This window comes from Clarias gariepinus, chromosome 1 (assembly GCF_024256425.1).
Source record: "Clarias gariepinus isolate MV-2021 ecotype Netherlands chromosome 1, CGAR_prim_01v2, whole genome shotgun sequence".
NCBI classification, from domain to species: Eukaryota; Metazoa; Chordata; class Actinopteri; order Siluriformes; family Clariidae; genus Clarias; species Clarias gariepinus.
The window spans coordinates 37,513,264-37,532,957 of record NC_071100.1 but is presented as its reverse complement, the minus strand read 5'-3'; the positions used below and the strand labels follow the sequence as shown (position 1 = coordinate 37,532,957).

The 19,694-nt window shown below is 41.6% G+C and overlaps 1 protein-coding gene across 2 annotated transcripts in view; it reads right to left on the bottom strand.

Moving 5' to 3' along the window:
• Positions 1–19,694, bottom strand: part of plxdc2b (plexin domain containing 2b) — a 140,797-nt gene that overhangs the window by 13,086 nt on the left and 108,017 nt on the right. Inside the window, exons 10-12 of one of the 2 annotated variants that reach the window (XM_053496691.1) lie at positions 18,661–18,721; positions 18,259–18,412; positions 11,926–11,964 (exon numbers count right to left, since the gene is read on the bottom strand). In XM_053496691.1, coding sequence (XP_053352666.1) covers positions 11,926–11,964; positions 18,259–18,412; positions 18,661–18,721 — 254 coding nt within the window. The remainder of the gene's footprint in view (positions 1–11,925; positions 11,965–18,258; positions 18,413–18,660; positions 18,722–19,694) is intronic. The other variant, XM_053496700.1, reaches the window with a different exon arrangement.

Genomic DNA, 19,694 nt, shown 5'->3' with positions numbered 1-19,694 from the left:
CAAAGTCCTCCCAAATCCACTGACTGGTTAGATATTACCGTATGTGTAATGGAACTTTCATGGGAAAATATTATTGGAAGCCTGCACAAGCCTGGGCATTACTAATACTGTAGCACTATGAATGTCTTTTTAAAATATCTGGCAGTTCAATTAAGATCTGCCTCATTACAGTGCTATCGACTTCTCGATTCTAATGGTCAGAAGATGATTGATTTTTCCATAACAGAGTTTTAGACAGTAGTTCAACTGCAAGATTTGAGTCTAATAATCACTTCTGTAATTTTATTTCCGTACTTATCATATAAGTCATCAACTGTGTAAGTAATGCATAATACACAAGAGATAATCTCGTAGAAAGTTATCTACGCCAGGCATCGTGTGTTGCTATATGGCTAAACAAGGAGCACTCTAAAATGAATTATTTTCATATAAATGTACAAAACAAAATGTGTTATTCTGTTTAAACCACAGTGCTTTTAATTATAATTTTTACCATTACAAACTATCTACAGATTTACTGTATTTACCTATAAATTATGAGGGTGAGTCAAAAATCTCAAAAGTCAGATCAACATTTCCATTATATTAAAACTTCTGTTGGCACCAGTCTTACCAACTCATTTAAGGCTACTGTCAACAAAAATTTAGTTTTGAGGTGTTAAAGCATCCTCCCTATAGTCCTAATCCTGCTGTATCAGATTTTCACTTGTTTGGTCCCCTGAAAGCAACCCTATGAGGACAAATATTCATTTTTGATATAGAAATTAAGATAATAGTGCATTTGTTGCTTGTAGCTCAGCCTAAAACATTGCATCTTTTCAAACTGCTCGCTCACTCACAGTTGGGGGCGATGTAACACACTCGGAGGACAGCGCTATCGGCCAAATTTGGCCTCTCCAGACCCTCGGCTGCGGGAGGCTACAGCAGCACCTGGGAATTGGACCAGCGATCCCCGGATAATAGGGCAAGCACTTTACCACTGCGCCACCTTCCACACCTAAAAAACTGACAGTGAATCGGCATCTCAAAAACTGCTATGATTTCTTATCAATTAACAGAGACCTGAACTCCTATAGGTTTTGAATAACTGTCACTACAGAAACTATAAAGTTGCTGTGCGCTTCTGTAATAAACATTACCATATGCAGTGTAATACCTATTGTTACATGCTGTACAAGCTCTGATGAGCTTCCTGACAAGGAGCCTTTGATTTTTCACAATGATTTTGGATTTAATTCAGAAATATGAGAAAAGCCCCTGAAGGACGAGGTATAGCAAGTGGAAACCAATGGACACTTAACATTATACTGTACTTCGGTGTTTCATGGAACATCATGCTGCAAGAATTGACAAATTCCAAGTGAAATATCTTTCTAGTCTTATCTGTCATCAGAGATTTAACAGAGTAAATAAAATATTGGCTAAATGTTGGTGATAAATACTTGCTAGTGTCAGTTTCGTCCCCTTAGTCTCCTCTAACAGTCACTTTCAAAGTGATGCATTGTGTTTAATGTAGCTCTCTAAATGGCCCTGAAATGAGACATTGATGGAGATTAATTAATTGATTGTCCTAGATCAACATTATTAATCAGCACATACTCCTGTTTAGACATTTTACATACAGTATAGTCTGACTGGACGCATTCCTAGGGACAGTCCATTTCAGATTTACTCACATGTATATGGGTAGTTTGTAGGGATTGTGAGATAAAGACAACAGACGTCTTGAAGCAATAAGCATCTAATGGAATGCAGTGAGCAAGAACGAGACAGTACAACGTCATCACACATGGATGTACTGCATTTCACACACTGATTCACTTATGGATAAGTTGAGAAGGCTTAAAACTTGTCCTTCAGTAAAAAGCTAAAGAGATTTAACACAGAAACCGGATTTTTTCCATGTTTAATATGCACCCTAAGCCGATTAGTATGTATGAATATAATTGATGAGTTTCATATGGAAGCTCAGAAGTGCTTACAAATGGTTGAATAAAGGAAGTGAAAAAATGAATGTTGATAAGGGGACATCGTTTAAGTTGTACCGCCTGATTAATTCCTGGAAATTACTTTGATTTCCATGGAAATCCCGTTAAAGATTAAAATGGTCACTCACTCGCTCTCAAATTCGTGTTTAGACATAAACATCACCCATGCCTTTTACATACAGCGTGAGCTGTAATTAATGAGTCTGACTGGACGCATTCCTATTGCACTGACATGGAAATCCCGTTAAAAATTAAAATGGTCACTCACTCGCTCTTAAATTCGTTCTTTATTCTGCTTATCCTGTACAGGGGAGCGGGACACCTGGAGCCTAAGCACACACTCACTCACACACAACGAGCAATCTGGAAATGACAGCTAAGCTAATAGTTATGTTTTTAGAGTGTGGGAGGAGACTGTATTACCCGGAGGAAATCCACCAGCACAGGGAGAACAAAGATATAGAAAGATGAGGAAAAACATATCAGTAGGCACACCCATGTTGATGCCACCATGTGACAATTTTTTTTTGCATATATTTTTTATCTTGATGTATTTATCTATTTTTTTGGCCCCTCTGTGTGTGTGTGTGTGTGTGTGTGTGTGTGATGTGTGTGTGTGTATATATATATATATATATATATATATACTTTATCTATACAGTTAGGCCCAAAAATATTTGGACAGTGAGACAAGTTTTGTTATTTTAGCTGTTTATGAAAACATATTCAGGATACAATGATATAAACAATATGGGCTTAAAGTGCAGACTCTTAGCTGTAATTTGAAAGTATTCACATCCAAATTGGAGCAAGGGTGTAGGAATTACAGCTCTTTAAGACGTAGCCGCCTCTTTTTCAAGGGACCAAAAGTAATTGGACAATTGACTCAGAAGGCTGAAAAAAAAAAATAAGGCTGCATGGGCTCTTCCCTCGTTAACCTGTCATCAATTAAGCAGTTAAAAGGTCTGGAGTTGATCCCAGGTGTAGCATTTGCATTTGGAAGCTGTTGCTGTGAACACACAGCACACGGTCAAAAGAGCTCTCAAAGGAGGTGAAACAAACTATCCTGAAGCTGAAAAAAAAGGAAAAAAAATCCATCAAAGATATACTGTAGCAGAAATGTTAGGAGTGGCCAAATTAACAGTTTGGTAGATTCTGAGAAAAATACTGCACTGGTGAGCTTGGGAACTCAAAAAGGCCTGGACGTCCACGGAAGACAACAGTGGTGGATGATCGCAGAATCCTTTCCATGGTGGAAAAAGACCCCTTCATAACATCCACTCAAATGAAGAACACTCTCCAGAAAGTAGGTATATCAGTATCTAAGTCTACCATAAAGAGGAGACTTCATGAGAGTAAATACAAAGGATTCACCACAAGAATCGACTTTGCCAAGAAACACCTAAAGAAGCTAGCCCAGTTCTGGAACAGCATTCTTTGGACAGATGAGACTAAGATTAACCTGTACCAGAATGATGGGAAGAAGAAGGTTTGGAGAAGACTTGAAACAGCTCATGATCCAAAGCACACCACATCTTCTGTAAAACATGGTGGAAACAGAGTGATGGAATGGGCATGCATAGCTTCCAATGGCACTGGGTCACTTGTGTTTATTGATGATGTGACAAAAGACAAAAGCAGCCGGATGAATTCTGAAGTGTATAGGGATATACTTTTTGCTTAGATTCAGCCAAATGCAGCAAAGTTGATTGGACGGCGTTTCACAGTACAGATGGACAATGATCCAAAACAACTGCAAAAGCAACCCCGGGGTTTTTTAAAGCAAAGAAGTGGAATATTCTGCAATGGCTGAGTCACCAGATCTCAAACCAATCGAGCATGCATTTCACTTGCTTAAGACAGAAAGACCCACAAACAAGCAACAACTGAAGACAGCTGCAGTAAAGGCCTGGCAAAGCATCACAAAGGAGGAAACCCAGCGATTGGTAATGTCTATGGGTTCAAGATTAAACCACTTAAGTCAAGTATTTTCAGACCTTTTGAAAATGGCTAGTTATAATTATTTAGACCTCACGTCAAATTTAGCAAGAGATCATTGTTTTTTTATGTCATAAAATAGTCACAAATTGGTTTTCCACAGTTAAAAAAACAACAACATTTCTTCTCATTTAAAGAACGTCACAAAGCTAGAGAATTAGAGAAGTGCTAACCTAGCTAGCTATCCTTGCAAATGTTACTGACCAAGAAAATAATTTGTTATCCTATTGTGATAAATAATTTTTTTTACATTTACTGCTAAATCCCTAAACAAATTCCTAAACAAATAAAGTCTTTCATACTTAATTCATACTTGTGTCTTTGTGTGACAGCAAATTGTTGTAGCTAGTGTAGTAGCAGGTAACTAGCCAGCTAGCTGTAGATGACAGTAGCATATGCTATCTTAAGTCTTAAATCTAAACTCTTAATCTAGCATATATACTGTAGATGTTTTTCTGAGATATGGAAAGGTTAGACAAGTTCCCTTTTTTTTTTTGTAACTTTTAGACATAAAAAACACCAAAACAGTTTAATTTCATCAGCAGTCTACAAATACATTTTAACAAGTCAAAATAATTTTAAAATAAAAACAGAAAACAGTTTATCTGTCATTTTCGATTAGATGAGTACAAAATAAATTACATTTAAGATTATTAAACCCATTTATTGAACTCATTTCAAGCTAAAATGTAATTATGAAATTACAGTCTATGTTTAAAATGACCAAACACAGACTGTATAAGAAAACAGGTTGTATGAGAAATATAATGTAACGGTACGCCAAGTCACGCCCTCTGCTCAAGCCAGGTCATGATCTCCAGCGACTCCTTTCCACACTCCATTCCGTTGCTTCCATTTTGCCGCCTCATTCATTCATGCTCGAGCACACCTGCGCCTCATCTCATTCATCACTCGCACTCTATATAATTCTTTCTCAGACAGCGAACTCTTGCCGAATTATTGCGTGCTCCAAGCCAAGTGTTTTGTGTCGTGTTTTACTAAAACATACTTTTTTGCCTTTCACGTTGTTGACCTTTTTCTCCCCTAGTTACGCCTTTGCTTCACGATTTGGAATTGTTTGCGTCGTTGACTGATAACCCGGCTCTGAACATTTGCTTTCCCTTTCGACTGCGACTCTGTCTAAACCCATAGGATCACTGCAGCTCTGATCTCGCTCAGCTGCTGCTGCTCTCCCTCTACCGGCGCGCCGGATTCAGTACGCGCGCAGCGGACTTCTCTCCACACAGCCGCGCTCACTCTGCTGCAGCTTTTGTCCAGCCTGCGCGTTCTCAGCAGCGCGCGCTCTGCTGGCCACCGCGCACGCTCTGTGCCACTCGCTCCTTTACTCCTTTCTACAGCCCCTGCTCAGCCACGCCACAGCTCACTTCAAAGTAATGTTTTTTTTTATTTTAATCTCCTCCTTTTGACTTTCATTTTCTGCGTTAAATTAGTGGTATTTAAATAAGGTAACTTTCCTTTTGATTATAATTAATCTGTTTTGACCTTGACATTGTGCATTAAAATCAGTTATATTGAACATTTTCTGTTGTGTCTGCTTTTGGGTCCTCCGAGCCTGCCTCACACAGACCACCCCTGACAGAATAATTCGGCCAGAATGGACCCAGCAGACCTAGGACAGCTCAGAGCCGCCTTGGAGGCCCAGGGCACCCTCCTCGGCACACACCAAGGGGAGATTCAGCAGGTCAACCAGAGCCTTAAGCTAATGGCAGACACTGTCACTGCACTGACCTCTCAGATCGAACGGCTTCAGGTCGCACCACCTCCAGTTCAATCTTCACCACCACCTATCCGAGAGCCTCGTCTGCCACCTCCTCAGTCCTACAGCGGAGAGCCTGGCACCTGCCGATCTTTCCTTTCCCAATGCTCATTGTCTCTCGAATTACAAGCCTCAACATTCCCTACTGAACGTTCCAAGATCGCTTATGTCATCACCCTCCTCTCTGGAAGGGCCCGTGAATGGGGAACGGCCCTTTGGGACGCCGATGATCCTCGTTGCACCAATTACCAAGCGTTTACTCAGGAGATGAAGAGAGTCTTTGATCGTTCACTTTCTGGCCGAGAAGCAGCAGGGCAGATGTTGAGACTCCGCCAAGGTACACGTTCAGCTTATGATTATGCCATTGAGTTCCGCACTCTGGCGGCCTCGTGTGGATGGAACGACTGTGCCATGTATGATGTGTTTTTTCACGGGCTGAGTGAGGCTGTCAAGGATGAGTTGATCTCTCGGGAGCACCCTGCGAACCTAGAGGAACTCATGGATTTAGCCGGCCGCGTCGACGCACGCCTCCGACTTAGGCGCCGTGAGAACACACAACCTCTAAGAGTCAGACCAACCACCCCTCCACAAACTACCGATCCTCCAGCGGAGCCTATGCAGGTTGACCGGACCCGCGTCTCTCCTGAGGAGCGCCAACGTCGGCGGGAGAAAGAAGCCTGCTTCTACTGCGGTCAAGTAGGTCATTTCCGTCTCCAGTGCCCATTAAAAGGATAGGCCCCCCAATGAAACTGGGAGTCTTGGAGGGCCACTCTCAAGAGAACCTCTCAGGTAAACGCTCCTTACTCCCTGTCATGATCGTCTGGAACAACCAAGCTCAACCACTTAAGGCCCTCATTGACTCTGGATCCGACCAAGACCTGATCTGTGCTGTCACTGCAAGGGAGCTGGGAATCCCTTTTCTGCCCCTTGACAACCCCCTGTCTGTCCAGGCCCTTGACGGCAGCTCTCTATCTCCCATCACTCATCGCACTCCCCCTGTCGCTCTTAGAACCTCAGGTAACCATGTAGAGACTATCTCTTTTTTTATTATGAAGAGCTCTCATGCCCCAGTCGTCCTTGGGAATCCATGGCTGGTCAGACATAACCCCAACATTGATTGGGCCAAGAATACTATTCTCGATTGGAGCCCTGCCTGTCTGTCTTCATGCCTTCAATCTGCTAGGGCTCATTCACCACCCTGTGTTGTTGTTGATGAAGTTTTAGATCTGTCCAATGTCCCGCCTGAGTACCATGACCTCCGGCAGGTGTTTAGCAAGTCACGCGCCCTCTCTCTACCACCCCACAGACCCTACGACTGCTCCATTGATCTGCTCCCAGGTACAACCCCCCCGAGAGGCCGCTTGTATTCCCTTTCGGCCCCGGAGAGAGAAGCCATGGATAAATACATCACTGAATCACTGGCAGCAGGGATCATCCGACCCTCATCCTCGCCGGCCGGAGCAGGTTTCTTTTTTGTGGATAAAAAGGACAAGTCCCTTCGCCCCTGTATCGATTACCGTGGCCTAAATGCAATCACTGTCAAGAATCGCTATCCCCTTCCCCTCATGTCATCCGCGTTTGAATTGCTGCAAGGAGCTAGTATATTCACCAAACTGGACTTGCGAAATGCATACCACCTGGTAAGGATAAGGGAGGGGGACGAATGGAAGACCGCATTTAATACACCCACAGGCCACTACGAGTACCTAGTGGTCCCCTTCGGGCTGACCAACGCCCCTGCTGTTTTTCAAGCCCTGGTGAATGACGTCCTAAGAGACTTCCTTAATATCTCTGTTTTTGTTTACCTAGACGACATTTTGATTTTTTCTCGTTCTCTGAAGGAACACAAGCTGCACGTCAGACAGGTCTTGCAAAGACTCCTCGAGAATAAGCTTTTTGTTAAAGCCGAGAAGTGTGAATTCCACCGAGAGTCTGTGTCATTTCTTGGTTTTATTATTGCCCCTTCCAGCCTACAGATGGAGCCTTCAAAGTTAACTGCAGTTACCAACTGGCCCATACCCACCACTAGACGAGAGCTCCAGCGATTCTTGGGGTTTGCCAATTTTTATAGGCGCTTCATTAGGGACTACAGCTCAGTAGCAGCACCTCTCACCATGCTAACCTCCACCAAGGTTCCCTTTCTCTGGAACATGCAGGCTGAAGAGGCATTTACCAAACTAAAGCTTAGGTTCACATCCGCACCCATTCTGATTATCCCGGACCCGTCCCTCCAGTTCGTGGTGGAGGTGGATGCCTCAGAGTCAGGAGTTGGGGCCGTCTTGTCTCAAAGGTCACTCAAAGACAAGAAGTTACACCCTTGCTCCTTCTTCTCCCGTCGCCTCTCCTCTGCGGAAAGAAACTATGACATAGGAGATCGGGAACTGTTGGCGGTCAAACTCGCCCTAGAGGAGTGGAGACACTGGTTGGAGGGAACTACCTCTCCATTCCTGGTCTGGACCGACCACAAAAACTTGGAGTACCTCAGATCAGCCAGGAGACTCAATGCCCGTCAGGCCAGGTGGAGCCTATTTTTCTCCCGTTTTGATTTCACGCTCTCGTATCGCCCAGGCTCCAAAAATGGAAAACCTGACGCCCTATCTCGACAGTTCTCCGCCCCCCACGAACCAGTGCTGGCAGAGACAATCTTGCCCCCTCGTTGCCTTGTGGCGGCCGCACTCCTGGATATCGAAACGCAGGTGAAGAGGGCGCTCAATCAGGAACCAGGCCCCAGCAACGTTCCCCCTGGCCGCCTCTTCGTCCCAGCATCAGTTCGATCTCAGGTGCTGGAATGGGGACACAGCTCCCGAATTGCCTGTCATCCGGGGGGAGCCCGCACCCTATCCCTCCTGCAGCAACGGTTCTGGTGGCCATCTATGAAGGCTGATGTTCAGGGGTTTGTGACAGCCTGTGACACTTGTATTAGAAACAAGTCGACTAACAAACCCCCTGCTGGTTTCCTGAATCCCCTCCCAGCTCCTCACCGCCCTTGGTCTCATATTGCTCTGGACTTTGTTACCGGCCTCCCCAATTCTGAGGGCAATACATGCATACTGACCATAGTTGATCGCTTCTCCAAAGCTGCCCATTTTGTCCCCTTGCCAAAGCTCCCGTCAGCCAAGGAAACGGCTGAGTTAATGATCCTCCACATTTTCCGTTTGCATGGTCTCCCCTCCGACATTGTCTCCGATCGTGGCCCCCAGTTCTCAGCAGAGTTCTGGAGAGCATTTTGCAGATTAATCGGAGCAACACCCAGCCTATCCTCTGGTTATCACCCTCAGTCAAATGGGCAGACAGAGAGAGTGAACCAGGAACTGGAAAAGGCCTTAAGGTGCATGGCCTCACGAGACCCAACCACGTGGAGCAGGACACTCCCCTGGATTGAGTATGCGCACAACTCTCTGCCAACTTCCGCTACTGGCCTCTCTCCCTTCCAGTGCTGCCTGGGCTATCAGCCTCCACTGTTCCCATCCCAAGAAGAGGAGGTAACCGTGCCATCAGCCCTGTCTTTTGTGCGCCGTTGCAAGAGAGTTTGGTCCCAGGCCAGAACCCGTCTCCTACGCACCATCAGCACCTTCAAACGGCAAGCTGACCGACGCCGCTCGGCAGCCCCCAGGTACAGAGTGGGCCAAAGGGTGATGCTGTCCACCCGAGACATTCCCATCAAAACAGTCTCCCACAAATTGTCTCCCAGGTTCATCGGACCATTCACCATCACCAAAGTAATTAACCCTGTGTCTGTCAGGCTTTCCCTACCCCTCTCCATGCGCCGCATCAATCCGACGTTTCATGTTTCTCAGCTCAGGCGACTGGTGTCCAGCCCTTTATCCCAACCCCCCCGCCCTCCTCCTCCTCCCCAACTCATTGATGGAGGTGAGGTCTTTACAGTGCGCAAGCTGCTGAGAGCTCGACGCCGAGGAAGGGGTCTACAGTACCTCGTCGATTGGGAGGGTTATGGACCAGAAGAGAGAAGTTGGGTCCCTGCCAGGTTCATTGTTGACCCGACTCTAATCTCTGACTTCCACCGGCAACACCCAGAAGCACCAGCTAGGACGCCCAGTGGCGCCCATAGGAGGGGGGGTACTGTAACGGTACGCCAAGTCACGCCCTCTGCTCAAGCCAGGTCATGATCTCCAGCGACTCCTTTCCACACTCCATTCCGTTGCTTCCATTTTGCCGCCTCATTCATTCATGCTCGAGCACACCTGCGCCTCATCTCATTCATCACTCGCACTCTATATAATTCTTTCTCAGACAGCGAACTCTTGCCGAATTATTGCGTGCTCCAAGCCAAGTGTTTTGTGTCGTGTTTTACTAAAACATACTTTTTTGCCTTTCACGTTGTTGACCTTTTTCTCCCCTAGTTACGCCTTTGCTTCACGATTTGGAATTGTTTGCGTCGTTGACTGATAACCCGGCTCTGAACATTTGCTTTCCCTTTCGACTGCGACTCTGTCTAAACCCATAGGATCACTGCAGCTCTGATCTCGCTCAGCTGCTGCTGCTCTCCCTCTACCGGCGCGCCGGATTCAGTACGCGCGCAGCGGACTTCTCTCCACACAGCCGCGCTCACTCTGCTGCAGCTTTTGTCCAGCCTGCGCGTTCTCAGCAGCGCGCGCTCTGCTGGCCACCGCGCACGCTCTGTGCCACTCGCTCCTTTACTCCTTTCTACAGCCCCTGCTCAGCCACGCCACAGCTCACTTCAAAGTAATGTTTTTTTTTATTTTAATCTCCTCCTTTTGACTTTCATTTTCTGCGTTAAATTAGTGGTATTTAAATAAGGTAACTTTCCTTTTGATTATAATTAATCTGTTTTGACCTTGACATTGTGCATTAAAATCAGTTATATTGAACATTTTCTGTTGTGTCTGCTTTTGGGTCCTCCGAGCCTGCCTCACACAGACCACCCCTGACATATAAGATCAATTTGGTCATATTCTGGATATTTTGACTTGCTGGGATATTCCACAGTGAATAGATAAAAAAGGGGGTATTAAGAATAAATAAAATCTCAGCAAAAAATCTTGACAAAAGCACTACAATTAAATGCAATGCTGATAATGCTTGCGTAAGTGGTTTCTTTAGGAGCTCGCTACGTCACACGTCTAGCCGGGCGAAGTAAGCAGGCATTTTTCATTTGCAAGGACATATGTCTCTATTGTAATACAGAAAATGTTGAATATTACTCTGGTTAGAATTCAGACAATATTAATAAAACCACTTATTATTCCACATGATAAGAAGCTTGAGTGACTTGCTTGGGTGACATTGACACATTTAAACCACTTGCGGCATCCACAGCTTTTGCATGAAACTACGGTGGTCGTGTCATGCTTGCTCAAAACATGAAAATTTAAAGCTTCAATTTAAATAAGTTAATATCGCGGCTTTCGAATAGAATTACAACCTTCTGTGTTAGAAAATAATAATTTGTAAAATCAGTCCAAAGATCTTGTTCATTGCATTTTGCTGTTCGACAATTGTTAAAGTGATATATTTTCCGAATGCTCAAATTAAAAAATGTTAATTCAAATTAGTGACGTCTCACAATCAAGTCTGACTTAAAGAGCAACTGTGTGACAAGAATAACAACAGCAGCTGTCCATTATCTTGCTTATCGATGAATCACACAGGCACAATGCTTTTTTTGGCAGCACCACTCTGTTTTGATGCATTAGCGATAAAAAAAAGTTCTCCTGGCTTCTATTGTGCAGTTTCTGAACCATGAAAAAAATACTGACCACGGGCCAAATCAAAACCACATGACGGCTAACAAAACCTTTCCTATACAGGAAAAAAACAACACAGTAAATGAGAAAGAGAGCGAGAGAGAGAGAGAGAGAAGGTTGAGGATAATGGAAATAGAGGTGCAGAGACTAAGAAAAAAGGCAAGGGAAGAAAGTAAAAAGGAATAAAGAGAGCAAGGAAGAAAGAGTGAGGGAGAGAGAGTTTGATATGACGCTATGAAAAAGGAATGTGCTGAATTCCTCAATATCAGGAAATGAGCTGGCTCTACGTCTCAGCAAGAGATGGAAAAGAGATTGTGGTTGAAATTCAGTATTCTCACACACACACACGCACACACACAGAGTCTCTTCTCTGACTGTTAGAATGTCAAGTTTTTTCTGTGACACACTGTATATTTCACACAGGGTGACATCCTACCTGTGTTGTCTTTGCGGTGAAGGGCAATCTTGGTGTCATCTGTGCATGGTGAAAAGGGGAAAAAAACAACAACACACATAGAGTGCGATACAGTATGAGCAATATAAGAAGCTGTCAATAAATTTATAGAAAAATCAATGCACATGCACTAATTGCAAAATACAAACCCAGAGCAAATATAAATAAGAAGGATTTTAATTAAACCCTGGCCGCTATTCATGTGCGAGCTATAACATTTTGGCACTGTGTTTAAATTCTGTACGTTGTTCACTTTTCCACCTATAAAGCATTTAGAGTGCAGGTCAACCATGAAATTGAAATAAATAACCTCGGCATGTAATTTACTCATTTGAAATCAATTTCTTTGCTTAAAAAAAAAAAAAATCAGTTTCATTTCTTGCCGCATTCTGTATTCTTCAACCTCTCTCACTTCCACAAGTGTGAGCTATTTACATAATGTGGGATGAGAATTGCCCTTGTGTGGGTTTATGGGTGTGTTTGTGTATGCATGTGTGTGTGTGCGCTTGCCAGAAGCAGAGCGGCTTGAAGTTACATACGATTTCGGGAATTAAGCGATAAGAAGCTTGCAACTGTAAACTGAGTTAAAATTATGAAAATAATATTTATTCTTGGTGACAAGTGGAAATAGCGAGTAAAGGATAATAACCTGCAAAGGGTTTAAAAGGAGAAGATAAAAAAAATCCAGCGAGAGAGTGAGAGAGAGAGCTTTTACCATTTTAAAAGCTCTCCTGTCCGACCTGAACTGGCTCTTAACACCTCATTTGATCTGTTCATTCTCTGATCATTAGAGATTTGTGGTTGAGTGTGTGTGTGTGTGTGTGTGGCTCTGTGTGTGGGATGTGTGCGCATGAGCTAGACAAGTAGCGTACGGCAATCAGCACTCATTAATTCCTGTCAGAATTATCTGTCGGGTTCATGACCATGTGAGAGCCTGGTCACTCGGATGCCATCACACATCAGGACCACACTCGAGTAGTCAGAGGAATGCATAAAGAGCCTGAAGTGTTGGGCTTCTCTGATGGGATTAGATGACTGTAGAACCAGTATAGAGGAAGAGGGGGGAGAGAGATTTGTGATTCTCGGGCACATTGAGCACTTGTTAAGTGTTAGCAATCAATCGGTGGTTCACTGACCTAATAACTGTGATTGCTTTGATGAGGAAATCAATTGCAGCTTGCTTAAATGTAATTAATTATTCTACATCGGCCTTTCCTGTTGACGAAGGCAGAAACGGCCAGGACCACACAATGTTTTTCATTATAAGATCTAAAGCCAGTCTGCATCCAAATCTTTAAAGTTCACCTTACACAATGTGTGGAAATTCCCATTCAATATGGCAGACAAGGAAAATGCCAAAGCTTTGATGGAAGTTAGGAGAAAAATGTCTGCAATCCCATTATTATCAATATTGGTGAATGAAAGTAGTACAGAAAAAAGTGATGATAATGTTTAATGCAAATGAGTTTTTTTTTTTCAATTGCCTGCCATATTGTGATGTCAATGGTAAACTAAGAAAACGGTATTATACCAGGTTTTTGGAATATCTGATACTTTTACTATGCGGATGGCTTGGTTTGATTCGGCTTATAGGAATCAGTCTCTTTAAGCACAGCACTGACAGCAGTGATGTGTGTGTGATGGTGTGAGAAAAAAACTGGCTGAGTTTGTAATATGAGCCGCAGCAAGCGTTAAATGATTCGCAAACAACAGTAGAGAAAGCCGAGTACTTTTTGGTTTTGTTCACAGACTAGATTGGAAGAGATGGCAGCAGCAAAAAGAAGGACGGAAGTAAAACATTAAGATGTATAAATAGAGGTATAAAATGAGTGAAAATGAGCGAACAACTAAACACTCAACAATAACAAACAAATTAGTTAGTTTCTGGAGGAAAGTTCTAAAGGTGAAAATTCATATTGCAATATGAACTTTCCCATAAAAAAATTGTGCAAATGCAGATTTTATGCAGAAATATTACCAATATTACAAAAAAAAAAAACGTGCAAAAAATCACAACTTTTAAACTCATGCTGAAGGCAATGTTAGTATCATGGGTTGACGCTTCCAAAACCGCTTTCGCTGACTGAAAAAAAAACATTGTTAAATTTATTAATGCACTCAAGTTTTGAATGGGTCCCGGACGTACACACATCTTCGCCGTCGTTCGGATCATTCTCATGCAGAAAATGCTTCGTATGCAAATGCAAATTTCTTGCAAAATTTCCATTCTTAGGGCTTTCAAAAAGGAAGGGCATTCGTATGCCAATGTTCCACTGTACATTTGACAGAATTTCTCTTTAGAATTCTTATAATAAACACAGAAAAAGAAAAAATGCTTACTGACAGAGAGCCCAGTCCAGCTGATAAAATTTTTTACATTTACATTTTACAAAACCTGCTGAATCTAGTCTCTCAGAAACACTGGTCACTGCAGTCAATTTCAGGAAGCTTTTAAAAAGTGCATGATGTACAGTAGACAACTTTGTAAAGTACTACCAAGATTAAAGTTATCTATACCGCAGGATATCTAACATACTGCACAACATGAATATAAGTCAAGGGATTGGGACTAAACAGCTGTGTAGCATTAAGGAAAACACTTATTATACAAATGTGCTAGGAAGCACAAAGAATGGACTGTGGAGTACTGGAAAAAGGTCATGTATTTGGATGAGTCCAGATTGACCAAGTTATAGAGTGATTGGAGCATCAGGGTAAAGAAAGAGGCGCACCCATCATGCTTAGTGCATATACTGTAATCACGTTGGGGCAGTGTTATGAGTTGGGGTTGCCTCAGCAATGTCATATGCCCCCAAAAAATGAGGTCAACTGATTACCTGAATATACTGATTGACCAGGGTTTTCTGTCAATGAAATTTTTTTTTTCACTGTCATATTACAAAAAGATAATGCCAGGATTGATCAGGCTCAAATTGTAAAAGAGGTTCAGAGTTCAGGGAACATGAGGGATCATTTTAACATATGGAGTTGCCACCACAAAGTCCAGACATCAACCCCATTGAGAATGTTTGGGATGTGCTGGAGAAGGCTTTATGCAGCAATCAATCTCCCATCAATAATACAAGATCTTGGAGAAAAATTATTCTGACACTAGACTGAAAAAAATGTTGTGACATTGCATAATCATACACTATTTTTCTGTGCATCAAAATAATGCCACATAATGCCTAGGCCTGCTGTAATCAAAGACAAAGGCAGTACAATGAAATAATAGAGTGTGACCTTTTTTTATATAGTAAGTTAATGTACTAAAGTGATTTTACTTTTAAAAAAAAAAGGAAAAGAAAAAGGAATAGCTATAAAACTCAACTAATTTCAATGATTTGTACACAATAGTAAAAGAATTCTTCCTATCAAAGGGAAATAATATGGCATAACCCAAGGGTTAGATTATAATAAATCCAATCATCAGAATGTTTTCTACGTGTGATATCTCACAAACTAATTATAACCCCTGTTCTATAACAAACTTATCCCAATTATCTTTCTAGGAAAAAACTGAGTGCCTCAGGCTCAGAGAGAATACAGAAAACAGCATCTAAATTATAAGAAAGACCATCTCTATAAAAAGAAAAATGTTGGCATGGTGACAACGGTAATCCTACGTAGGAACACCAGTTGAATGAAAACAATTCTAACCACTCGCTTCAGTTAGAACTGCTTAAAACAGTCGAATACTAGCAAGGAGTTTAGCGAACTGTAATGACAGGTGTAAAGGTTCACAGGGCACTGGTCTTAGATAAAACACACATTGTACTGAGTGACTGAATCGATATGGCCAGACTAACATCTCTTTTTATTACTGTCACTGTGTCCTTTAGTCTCACTCCTGTTTCCTAGTGCTTCGCTGAGGGGCAGGGCATCTCTGGTAATCAGGTCCTATAAAGAAGGAAGGTCTGATTGCTCAAAGCAAATGTAAAAACACTTCTGGATGATAACCAAGACATGCAGCTCCTGAAAAACCTATCGGTCAGAACAACTACAAAGCTCCTTCTAAGTAAGCTTGAGAAAGGCATCACGGTGTATTCTTCATCATCACGCATAAACTATTATAAAGATCACTGGATGTGTTTTAGCACTAAATTCCTCTCTGTCAATCAAAGATTAGGTGTCAATGAGAAGTCGTGGCGAAGCGCTCTACAATTAAGGTAGGACAAAACCAAGAGGACATTGTTTTGTCTGATATTTGTCTTGAGCAATAAGTGAGGCAGGACAGTTAGCAACAGGAGTTATCATTGAGATTATCAGAGATAAAAAAGTAATATTACAGCTACTATGGAGCAACAAGTAAGTCTGTATAATACATATATATAAGGCCATTGGGCACATCAGGCAAGACTCTGCTCTCTAAAAAACATATCCATTTGTTCACTGGCTGTTTCTTAGAGAGGTTCGATTGCAAGCTTATTGCCCGATTTTACTTTAACAACTGTGGGTTAAGGACCTTGTTCAAGGCCCCAATAGTGGCAGCTTGGCAGGTTTGGGACTTGAACCAGCAACCTTCTTATTACCAATCCAGCATCTTAATTATTGAGCTACCCCTGGCCATTTGTTAAAGACTCCCTACTGCAGCGTTTGCATTAAAGCTTAGGATGTTACCTGGTCTAACTTTCCATACAGAAAACTTGCAGATTTAAAAATTATGGGAAAAGGTTTCATTTTGAAATGCATAATAAATCGTAAATCTGTAACCAAGAAATCACTTTGGTTTTTATTGTACAATGTAGAATTTATAGACCTAATATAAAACAAATGCATCTTAAATAAACAATCATAATTAAGTTTTATTAAGTAGTACATGATGCAAGAGTGAATGAGTCTAAAGGAATACTTAAAGTTATTCCCAGAAAATATAATTTGGGTACCGCAGGCCACGATCAATCATTTTCTGTTTATGTTGATTCAGCCTAGAAATATAATACAAAATCATTCATGAAAGAAATGAATTGTATGGTTAACAATAAAGTCATCTAACCACATAATTTTAGATGTCAAGGCTAGATGAGAATTCAGTGAGCACATGCGGAGAGCTCTGTGTTTGCTCTTTTTTATTAGCTCAGCATGAGATGTGCGAAAGAGACTAATAGATTGGGAGGAGAATAGATTGAGTCCATATTGAGAGCTCTCTGATTTCTCTGTAGAAATTGAGAATCATTTTATAGATTCAAGAGAGCTGTTTGAATTTGTGCACCCTCTTACTCGCCACAGTCTCATTTTGGCTTCACACAGACCTGATAGGTCTGAATGGTATTTGGACACTTCTGAGAGCCCTTTTCTAATTTCCATTTAAAGGTCAAGTGATAGTGGAACTTATGACCTTCTGATCACTGGCTCAAAGCCCTAACTACAGAACCCTAACTACACACACCTGTTAAGTCCCTCAGCAGTGCATTGGTGCGGAATCCTTAAACAAAGCCTTAACCCCTATAACTGATTTATGAGTGCTGTATCATACCTGACCCTCAGCTCTGACCCGTGCTTATCTAACAAGCTAGAATTTCCCTGTACTCTGTATAAAAGACGCCGGATCATTAGTCACACAAATGATCAAACCCTCTGATGAGAAGTTTTGATAACTTGGGACCTACTGATTATAAATGATTTATATTTATGTCTCTAAGAAAATGAATCCTGTTCAACAAGAGAATTTTTAATGAATCATTTTCGCCCAGTAGCTCCTGCTCAAAATTGGACCAACCCTGTCTGCTCCTTTAGCAGCTACTTTACTGTATTATTATTGCACCTAAAATATTTTATAATGGACTTAATTTGTTTTACAACATGTTAAAGACATAACTCATTTAAACCTCGGCATCCCTGTCAAGTACACAGCACTTATGTATAAAGAATGAATGAATGAATGAATGAATGAAGGAAATGTCCAAAACTCTCCACTGCTAATCAGAAATGCTGTAAATTACACGTCTGTCTGCTTGCTCCGCCCACTACCAATGCAAATCTCTACCCTCAAGTCTGGAAGTGCTGTCTGTAACTGTAAACTGTGTAATTTAGAAACAGTCTAGTGGGCAGAACGAGGTTCATGGGGCGAAAGAAAGAAACGGTATGCTACAAACGTTTTAACAATTATTACAATTCATGCAAATTGCACGAAAATGTTAAAAGCCAAATGTTAAAAGCTTTAACGTTCTAATGTCAAAAGGAAAATGGTAAAAGATTAAAAGACAGTGTCAGCACTTGTACCTCATGAATTTATTTGCGTGAAACGGAATGAAATCCAGCCTTGTACTGTATGGCAATTTTATAGCATCCCCCCCTGAGTTGAGAGTCTCTTACCTTCCGTGGGCATACTGGTGGGTGGACGTGATGTCGACTGGGTGGAATCAGCCTCTGTGACGGCTCTGTTCCTCGTTGATGTCTTGGTCACTGTTGCAGCAGTGGTAGACGACTCAAACTGAGTGGTGTTGATGTCGCATGTGTTGTCCTTTGTCTGGAAGTGTGCATATTGAACACAAATGCTGATCAACACCGGGGGTTATACAAAAGAATAAATTGATAAAGAAATTATATGCTTATCAATGTAAGGGACGGAGAGAGAGAGAGAGAGAGAGAGAGAGAGAGAGAGAAACAGAGCAATAGACAGAAAGAGACCTGGAGGCAGGGTTTCTCTTTCTGCTATCTACCAATGATGGCATTCCTCCTGAGTTGACAGCAGTACAAACACAAAAACACACACACCTCATCTGGACAGCTGTTGTCTACCCAGTCCTGCCGATGGCGATCAAAGCCGCTAGAGCACCTGAAATAAAAAAAAACATTACGTTTTAAGTGTATATTATCAATATAATATAATCAATACCAGTGTTCATTAGTGGGATTATTATTATTATTATTGTAACTGATGTTAAAAAAATGGTTTAAAAAGCTCAATATGCACTGTTCTCATGTTGCATTATTTTCAACATATTTCCTCCTAGTAATAAGTGAACATGGGGATATGATGGAAACATAACTTCTACTATCTAATTCCGCTAATGCAAACAGCAGTCTGGTCGGGTCTCAAACTTTCCTTTAGCGGAATCCTACTCTAAATCAACCAAGTCTTTTTTTCCTCTGTTTTAAGTAAAGCTAAGCAAATTACCTTCCACTGATTATCCGTAACATAATGACCACTGAGTGGTGTAGTGAATAACACTGAGTCTCACGAATGAGGGTTGGATATACAGTATTAGGCAACATGTGGCTTGCTCATCAGGCACAATCTTATCATTTCGATTCATTCACATGCACATTTCATACAAACGTCCAGAATTTCTTTTGATTGTGTAAAGCTGCTTTGTGACAATGACAATTGCTATACAAATTAAATTTTTATTAAATTGAATTGAATGTAAACATTTTGTCCCTGAAGCTGATGTGTTAGAAGAAGGAAAAATGGAAAGGATTCAATTTGGCGACTTTGACAACGGCCAAATTGTGACGGTATAAAACTAGGATAAAAGGCAAATCTACTTGATATTAAACAGGTGGTTGCGATGTTATGGCTGATTAGTGTATTTTATGCACTTGAAAACACTGAAATTCTCATTTTGATATTTTGTCATATTCTGCTTTTAATTATATGTTTGATATATATCTTTATTTTATTCCTATTCTCTTTATACCTATATTTATTTTATTTCATTATATTTTATGTTTATTTTAATTTTTAGTGCCATTTAATTGGGCGAAAGCAAAAAAATAATCTCATTGTACAGGGGGAACATGGGTTC